The sequence below is a fragment of the Cetorhinus maximus genome, chromosome 1 (assembly GCF_964194155.1).
Source record: "Cetorhinus maximus chromosome 1, sCetMax3.hap1.1, whole genome shotgun sequence".
Taxonomy (NCBI): Eukaryota; Metazoa; Chordata; class Chondrichthyes; order Lamniformes; family Cetorhinidae; genus Cetorhinus; species Cetorhinus maximus.
In genome coordinates, this window is record NC_135879.1 from 157,346,744 (window position 1) to 157,356,475 (window position 9,732).

At 40.2% G+C, this 9,732-nt stretch overlaps 1 protein-coding gene across 6 annotated transcripts in view; it reads left to right on the top strand.

Moving 5' to 3' along the window:
• fat1a (FAT atypical cadherin 1a) overlaps positions 1-9,732 on the top strand; it is a 202,482-nt gene that overhangs the window by 138,225 nt on the left and 54,525 nt on the right. For 5 of the 6 annotated variants that reach the window (XM_078548639.1, XM_078548676.1, XM_078548647.1 and 2 more), the window contains 2 exons: positions 5,562-5,837; positions 7,286-7,496. In XM_078548639.1, coding sequence (XP_078404765.1) covers positions 5,562-5,837; positions 7,286-7,496 — 487 coding nt within the window. Of the gene's footprint in view, positions 1-5,561; positions 5,838-7,285; positions 7,897-9,732 lie in introns of those variants that run through there. The other variant, XM_078548666.1, reaches the window with a different exon arrangement.

Sequence of the window (9,732 nt, forward strand, 5' to 3'; positions counted from 1 at the left end):
CTTGGAAGAAGCACCAAGTGTGGCAAGGGTGCAGGATGTACTTGGGTGGGAAATTTCAATGTCCATCACCAAGGGTGGCTCAGTAGCACCACTACTGACTGAGCTGGCTGAGTCCTGCAGGACCATCTTTGGCAAGTGGTGAGGAATTCAACACGAGGGAACAAAACTAATTTACCTTTCCCTCTCTGATCCACATATCATGGATACATATGCCCATGACAGAATTTGTGGGAGTGACCACCAGACAGTCCTTGTGGAGACAAAGTCCCAACTTTACCTTGAGGATATCCTCCATCGTGTTGTGTGGCATTGCCACCATTCGAAATGGAGTACATTTCGAACAGATCTAGCAACTCAAGACTGGGCGACCATGAGGTGCTGTGGGCCATCAGCAGCAGCAGAATTGTATTCAACCACAAGCTGTAACCTCATGGTGCAACATATCTCTCACTGTTAACACTGCTTCAAGCCAGGGGATCAACCCTAGTTCAATGAAGAGTGCAGGAAGGCATGCCAGGAGCAGCACCAGGCATACTTAAAAATGAAGTATTAACCTGGTGAAGCTACAACACAGGACTACTTGCGTGTCAAAAAGCATAAGCTGCAAGTGAAAGACAAAGCTAAGCGATTCCACAACCAACAGGTCAGACCCACACTCTGCAGTCCTGCCACATGCAGTTGTGAATGGTGATGGACAATTAAATAACTAACAGAGGAGGAGGCTCCACAGATATCACCATCCTCAATGATGGGGGAGCCCAGCACCTCAGTGCAAAAGACAAAGCTGAAGCATTTGCAACTACCTTCAGCCAGAAGTGCCGAATGGATAATCCATTTTGGTTTCCTCCTGAGGTCCTCAGCATCACAGATGCCAGTTTCAGCCAATTTGATTCATATGCCATGTGATATCAAAAAACTACTGTTACTGGACACAGCAAAGGTTATGAGCAATGACAACATTGTGGCAGTTGTGCTGAAGACTTGTGCTGCAGAACTAACTGCGGCCCTAGCAAAGCTGTTCCAGCATAATTAACAACACTGACATCTACCCGACAATGTGGAACACTGCCCAGATATGTCCTGCCCAGAAAAAACAGGACGAATCCAGTCTGGCCAGTTCGTGCCTCATCAGTCTAATCTTGATCATCCGAAAAGTGATGGAAAGTGTTGTCAGTAGTGCTATCAAGTGGCACTTACACAGCAATATCCTGCTCGCTGGTGCTCACTTTGGGTTCCGCCAGGGCCAATCTGCCCCTGACCTCATTACAGCCTTGGTCCAACATGGACAAAAGAACTGAACTCAAGAGGTGACGTGAGAGTGACTGCCCTTGACGTCAAGGCAGCAGTTGACTGAGTATAGAATCAAGGAACCCTCACAAAACTGGAAGTCAATAGGAATTTGGGTTGTGTGGTGGAGGGCTGCATGGTGAAAACTCTCCACTGGTTAGAGTAAAATTTAGCACAAAGGAAGATGGAATAAACAAAAATTGCTGGAAAAACTTAGCGGGTCAGGCAGCACCTCTGGTGCTAATGGTTCAGGTCGATGACCTTTCATCAGAACTCAACAAAGGATGAGTTGGTGATTTCATGGTAAAGTCACTGGACTAGTAATCCAGAGGCCCAGGCTGATGTTCTGAGGACTTGTGTTCAAATACTACCACTGGTGGAATTTGAATTCAACTAATAAATCTGGAACTGAAAGCTATTCTCAGTAATGGTAACTATGAAATTGTTTTCCGTAAAAACCCATCTGGTTCACTAATGTCCTTTAGGGAAGGAAATCTGCCGTCCTTACCTGGTCAGGCCTACATGTGACTCCAGACCCTCAGCAATGACTTCTAACTTCCGTCCGAAATGACCGAGAAGCCACTCAGTTCAAGGGCAATTAGGGTTGGGCAACAAATGTTCGTCTTGCCAGCAATGCCCACATCCCATGAAAGAATTCTAAAAATGCTGAATTTTTCCAGTATTTTTGTTCTTATTTCAGATTTACAGTATCTGCAGCAGTTTGTTTTTGTACATAGGAAATTAATTATGATTGTTGGAGGCCAATCATCTCAGTCCCAGGGCGTTGCTGCAGGAGTTCCTCAGGGTAGTGTCCTAGGCCCAATCATCTTCAGCTATTTTATCAATGACTTTCCTTCCATCAGAAGGTCAAAAGTGGGGATGTTCGCTGATGACTGCACAATGTTCAGCACCATTAGTGACTCCTTTGATACTGAAACACTGCCCATATGCAGCAAGACCTGGACAACATTCATGCTTGAGCTGATAGGTGGCAAGGAATATTCATGCCACACAGCCTGGCGGCTGTGACCATCTTCAAAACAAGAATCTAACCACCTTTGCTTGACATTCAATGGCGTTACCATTGCTGAATCCCCACCAAAATCCTGGGGATTGCCACTGACCAGAAACATTGACCAGCTACAAGATCAGGTCAGAGACCAGAAATTCTGTGGCAAGTAACACACTACCTGACCCCACAAAGCCTGTCCAACATCTACAAGGCAGAAGTCAGGATTGTGGAATACTCTCCCCTTGCCTGAATGGCTCCAACAATACTCAAGAAGCTCAACAGCACCTGGGACAAAGCAGCCCGCTTGATTGGCACACCATCCATCATCTTAAAACATTCTCTGTCTCCACCATGGCGTACAGTGACAACAGTATGTACCATCTACAAGATGCATTGCAACAACTCGCCAAGGGTGCATCTAAAGCATCTTCCAAACCCATGACCCCTACCACCTAGAAGAACAAGGTCAGCGAACTCCCACCCAAGTCACACATTATCGTGAGTTGGATCTACATCGTCTCACATTCACTGTCACTGGGTCAAAATCCTGGAACTCCCTTCCTAGTTGGAGCTGTACAGGCTGAACTGCACTGATTCAAGAAGGCAGCTCATCATCATCATCTCAAGGGCAATTAAGGATGGGCAACAAATGCTGGCCTGGCCAGTGACCCTCATATTCCATGAAATAGTTTAAAAAAAATTAGACCCACTTTAAAATTTATGTATCGAGGTAAAATTTTTGCAGAGGTTCTCCAATCTCCTACCATAACTTCAGCGGAAGATGGGGTAAAACATCAAAGAAGTGGCATAAATGGCTCTATATGCCATTTTTCTAGGATTCTCATTGATCTTTATTGAAACAAAGGCAGGGGATTGGAAAAGCTCCCATGTAAATTACTTACAAGTGTATTAAAAAATGTATGTGTGCAATAACATTAACAACAGCTTGGTTTCGCATAAGAATACAAGAAGTAATAACATGAGTAAAATCTTTTGTCGGACCTTTAATGAAAAACATCCCAAGGAGATTTAGAAGCTGAGCCAAAAGAAAGATTAGGAGGCCTATTGAAATGCTTGTTTTAAAAGGTGGGTTTCAAGGAATTCTTAAATGAGCGGTGTAGTGGTAGAATAAAAACAGAAAATGCTTGAAAAACTCAGCAGGTCTGGCAGCATCTGTGGAGAGAAACAGAATTAACTTTCAAGTCCAATATGACTTCTTCGGAGAGGTGGAATGGTTTGAGATGTGCATTCCAGAGATTGGAACTTAGGCAACTGAAGGCATGGCTGCCAAATATGGTGTAGCACAAGAGTAGGCAAAAGGAGCCAGAGTCAGAGGAACAGAGTTTGGGGGTGATCGTCAGGCTGGAGGAGACAGGGGTATGGAGATGAGGTTATGGAGGGGTTTAAAACACAAGTATGAGAATTTTAAAAGTTAGCAACTTTGGGAAGCAAGAAGCTAAATGTAGGTTAGCAAGGATGAGGCAATGGGAAACACAGCACAATATATGGGTCAGAGTTTTGGAAGAACTAAAGGTGATAAATGGTGGAGATTGGGAGCCTAAACAGGAGATTATCATAGGAATAGTTTCAAGTTCCTGACCACAACCAGCTTTTTACACTCTGGAACAAAGAGGCGAGTTGGCCAAAAGTATTTCCCCAACAGCTCACTGCTAGGATTTTTCATCTGAAATAGGTAAATGAAGCAATATTTGTTTTAAATAATATAATTTTCCCCCTGAACATTGATGGGGAAATGTTTTGTATGGCTTTGGGGAGCGAAGAGAATTAGTTCTTTCCTCTCATTCCCTCAAACTATGGGCAGCCCCTCTACTCAGCCTCTTGATGCCTCTTTCCAAAGCTAAGATGCCCAAGGACCATCCTCCAGCACTAAAACAGGCACAACATTCTGGAAATGGACAGGAGAAGCTGTGAAGTGTATGTATGCAGCTGTGCTCCTGGTCATCAACATCTTGGTTTTCTGAATATTAGCTATTGCTAGAGAGCAGCAGCCAGAAGACCCCATGTCCCATTGATTGAGCTGGATAGGGTGGGGTGGGGTGAGAGGAGTATTCTGTTATCAGATTCAGCACTTCCAGAGTACAACAAATAATAGCCCCTCAAATGGTGCTGTGCTGATTCTTTCCTGGCAGTTGCAACTAGCACCATGTCCCAGAAGCTGATGTGCATCGTGATAAGTTGACATGTTACGGACACTGATGTATCTACATATTTGTTTGAGGCAAATTCCTTCTCTCACTCTATTCGATCATACTAATAAATGTGACAGTGTTTGCAGATTGATGACATAAACTCTGTGAACTAGATGTTCTGAAACTTAGAATGATATCGCACATGTGTAATCGTATGGCACATGTCACTCATATTCTAAGCGTCAAAGCAAACTGGATTCATACTGCTATAGGTTGGCATTACTTTCAGTTTGCCTATTCAGCAAGAATGACCTGCTGACAATATCATGAAGTATAAAAGCAGCAATGGAGCGGTACGGAATTTAGAAAGCTGGTAACTGTATAGAGTTGTGCAAAATAAGCATTCCTTACATACTTAATAAATTAACTAATTGGAGATAAGTCACATATGATGTCATTGTGATTTTCAATTTCTGTTCGTCTTTCTGAATGGCTGGATGAACAAGAGCTTTTTTTTTAATACAAAGTGAATTGCTAGTCAGCATTACATCTACCCTCAGCAGTAGGAGTCAATGGAATGATAGTGAAGACAGGCATGCTGTTATCTAAAGTTCTGGAAATGTTTAGGAGTTATCAGCTGAATATAAGGAGTTTCTGAGTAACAATATTTTGGATTCTTCATGATTAGGCAAAGCTTGTTAACAGTTAAGCACTTAAGAGTGCACTAAATTTTGCTAATAACTGTACTTGGACAAAAGAGGGAAAAGAAAGGAAGCTACTTAAAATATAAATTGTAATCTGGCAATTATGAAACATTTAGATTTTCACTTGAGCTTTCATAGGCAGATATTTTGCTTTAATTCATTCACCTAAACTGATTACCCAAGTATGCATTCACCTGATCAGAATTTTGAAAAGTATAATAAGCACTCTTTGTGTTGATAGTTCACTTCGTAATACATATATAATTCTAACACAGTCTTTCTGCATCATAAACGTGAAGTGACTAAAGCCATGTCATTGACTTATCAAGGCTGCGATTGTATTAAGGTACTGTTAAAGAAACATAATGGAATTACAGTTATCATATGTAAAATTTTACTTCATTTCAGGTATACATTAAAGTAATTGATACAAATGACCATCGGCCTGTGTTTTCAAAACCAAAATATGAAGTCAATATCCCAGAAGACACAATTCCTGAAACAATAATTCTGCAAGTTAGTGCCAGTGATAAGGATGAGAAGAACAAGATGATTTATATTCTTCAAAGCAGCACAGATCCAAACAGTCTGAAAAAATTTAGGCTGGATCCTGGGACTGGGATTCTCTTTACAGCTGAAAGGCTGGACCATGAGACCAAGCATCAGCATGTGCTTACTTTAATGGTAAGTGCAATATTCTGAGAAAATGTATTTTCTTGATGCATTTCAGCTTTTATCACAGTCAATTCTTTTAATAATTTTATGAGTGTAGACTTTCCCTTTTTTCCATCTTTCATCAATTAAATTGGACTATAGGCAGCAGATTGAAGGACTGGTTTGGTTTTTTTCAAGGTGAGTGATGGCTATACCAGAGACTGTACTCATCTGGAACTCATTGCTTTGTTTGTATGCTCTAGATTTATGTTTTGTGATCCTTTCACCATGATTGCCTATAACTATTCTCCAAATGAGTTGAAACAGCCATGACTGCATTTTAAGAGTTTAGAGAAACATTTGTTCCATAAGGTGCTGCTGCCAAACTTAGCCTCCTTTTTAATGTAGGTCCACTACAGCTTCCTGGGATCAATCTACATGCTGGACTTCCTCTAGTTAGAGCTGTGTCATCATTAGCTATCAACAGTGCTCACCAATACTCTCTAGTAATGTGCTGTTCCTTGATACTTGAGCATGTGGTGCCCCTCGGGTAATTCACTGGGGTCTCCTTGCTTTGAGGAGAGCAGGTGTTGGCACTTCATGATTACAGATGCATAATCCATTTGGTTACTGCATTGTCAGTAAATGTAGTATTTTTTGCTTATGCAGAATCAGTAAACATAGGCATACAGTTGTAAAGTATTATTTAAGCATTTCAGTTTATGGTTTTATGCACCTAACTAGTCTTATCCTTTGTTGTCATATCCATAGTGCCCAGTGGCTTCTAAATTTTTCTCTCCATCCTGAACAAATGTGCCTTTAATTCCTTTAAAAGTAAGAGCAGTAAGGATTGAGAATGGTGATAAGAACCATGGAAATCCCTTGTTGCAATATATTTTCTTTCCTATCATGACAGATCCCATAATTTACGTAACTTCTGTATTTTTACTTCAAGTCCCTTATGCTAACCTTTTTTTACATTTAGAAGCTACTACTTCAGGACCATAAGTATTCACCTGTTCCCATTTTATGTCATAATTATTATTTATGCTTTCCTTTTGTATTCTTTAAATGAGGACCTTCCCCCTGACTTCCAGTCAGGGCCTCTAAGTGATAGAGATGGTACTGACCTTGTATGTCACATATTCCCATCCTTCCCACTTATTTATATAATTGGCTGTCCTTTCTAATGAAAATTTCTGTCCGTGGTTCCGTCACTTGCAAAGTTTTGCTGCTGCTGCAGTTCAAACAATGGAGGTGAAATTGGCCAAAATGGGTAGCAGTGAAAAGGCAGCACACTTTGTGCTTCACCTGATTTTCTTTACCGTTGATGTGAAAATCAGAATGGGGCATAAAACTGGCTGCCCATCTGCTATCCCCAGTTTTGCCTCCATTCTAATTTTGAAGAGCATGCAAAGGAGCCATTAAGAGATTGTCAAACGATTCTTTTTATGATTCATTGTTAATTTCTTCCCAAGGTTCGAGATCAAGATGTTCCTGTCAAACGCAATTATGTGAGAGTCATTATCAATGTTGAAGATACCAACGACCATGCACCATGGTTTACAAGTTCTTCGTATACTGGTCATGTGTATGAATCTGCTGCAGTTGACTCAGCGGTGCTCCAGGTTACTGCACTGGATAAAGATAAAGGCCGAAATGCAGAAGTTACTTACTCTATTGAATCAGGTAATTATTTTTACCACCATTTTCTTGGCTTGAGACTTGAGTTACTGAACATTGGGTATAAACAGGAAAAGCTGGAAACTATCCAACAGGATACTCAGTATCTGTAAAGAGATAAGACAGCATGATGTTTCAGATATATATATCGTTCATCAGAGCTATAAACCAAAACATCATAAATAAGCATTTCAGTGTTTGATAAAAAAAATAGAAAGAAGGATTGGGGGATGGGGGCGAACAGATACACAAATCACATTGAAGGAGTTTAATAGGCTGAATAACCTGTAAAATATTTGTGAGAAGACTGTCAGAAAAAACATTAAAACTGAAGTCATTATAAACGTTAAAAAAGAAGATTCACACGAACAAAAAGGTGAGAAAATGAGGAAATTCAAGAAATTTTAAAATAAGAGAAGAAAATCATATGGAGGAGGTTGAAATGAAAACAGGAAATACTGACTGAACACAAATGGGGGCGATTTTCAAGTTGGGTGGAAAATGGACCTGATATCAGCTATGTAACCACCCTTCCCACTACCACCACCACCACCACCATTCAAAAGGTCCGAGTCAGGAGGCTGAAACTATCTGCAGATTCAGGTCACATTTAAATTTTACTAGTTAGCTGTGGCTCTAATTGATAACAATTTCCAGTTTTGTGGGGTGAATTCAGTATGTAACGATTATGAACAGAGAATTGTGGGGAGCTTTCATATCCAAATTGCTGATATGCAGTCTGGAGTGCAAGGTTTCATGTCAGTAGTGCATATTTGTTAAATTATGTCTCAAATGTACTGATTTTTATATTCTAATTAGTATAAATAATTGGATTGTGTGGTGATGAATCTCATTGGCACATTGTTAACCTATGGAGACATTTTTTCCTATTTTCCCAGCATTGTATTTTATACAAGAAACAATGGTATTGTGGGTGGAAAATATGGTGAATGTCAGATTAAACATATTGCAAGCACATTCCTCAGATGTCTGGAATGTTTTAGGCATTATTTATGAGACAGTTTGGATTTGTGTGGAAGGCAAAAAAATCTGAAATTCGAGAACTACCAAGCAGTATGAAGTATTAAATGTTTCTTTTTGTTAAATTCAACTAATATATTTTTCAACATAAGTGACTGAGTGATTTGACCAAATTTTAGTTACTTTAATGTCTGGGAGACAGAAAGAGTTTAGGTTTGTTATGCACAGCACAAAATAACTGCCCAGACACTTTTAGTGAGCTTTGAACCCCATTACACATTTTAAATAAAGGGTTAGATTTTCATCTTTGGGATTCAGGAGTCAGGAACTCCGAGAATGCTGAGGTGTGCAGGTTAGAAGGTCCACCTCTATACGCTGGGCCATTGGCTCAGTTCCATTCACAGTCGTTTGGCCCCCTAGCCCTCACCCCACCACCCACACCCCATGGCTCTTTCAAGCTCCCCATGCAACCTCCATAACCATTCTTCCAGTGTCCACGAAGTACAGAACCAATGAGCCCTATAATAACACCGGCAAGCATTTGAAATGACCATGGAACTATCAAAATAAACTGTCAAAACAGGAATTCAAAACCTCCTTTTGCTCTTAGTTTCTATGTTTCTTACAAGGTCATAAAAATTGATAAAATAGCTATTCATACTTCCATGTAATAAAGCTTTAATCCTTGTAAACCCTTTAATCTTTTTCAAATAAACAAATAGGCATTGAAAAGCCACTTCAAGTAAAGCTCATGTTATTAAAAGCTCATAAAACTGTCAATCAAACAAAGCAAAAAGTCTCATTCACGGCTGTGCAGAAAAGCCCTACAGAGCTGAATCCATTAGTGGGTTTGGAGCTCAGTAAAACATTCATAATTTAATTCCATTGTACAGCTGCGTCCACAAATCCTCTAACACAAACGTATTGAAACCTTTCAAGTAAGCTGAACAGATGGCCAACCTGTCAATCAAAATCAACCATCTGGTGAGCAAGATAGCCATCTTGTAAGAAGGGCAATTTTTTCAAGGAGATTTTACACGCCTATTTGCTTATTTTGGCTGTTTTGTACGCGTTTTAAAGAATTACCAGTATAATTAAAAGGCTCATTGGTTCTGCACCTATAGGATACTTGGAGGACTGCTTCAAAGGCTGAGCAGATGTCATGACGTTAAATCAATGTGAAAATCATATAATAGGGTCTTCTCTATATAGAATGCAAAAGACCACTTTATCGACTGATAAAGTACTGCAGTGTATTGGA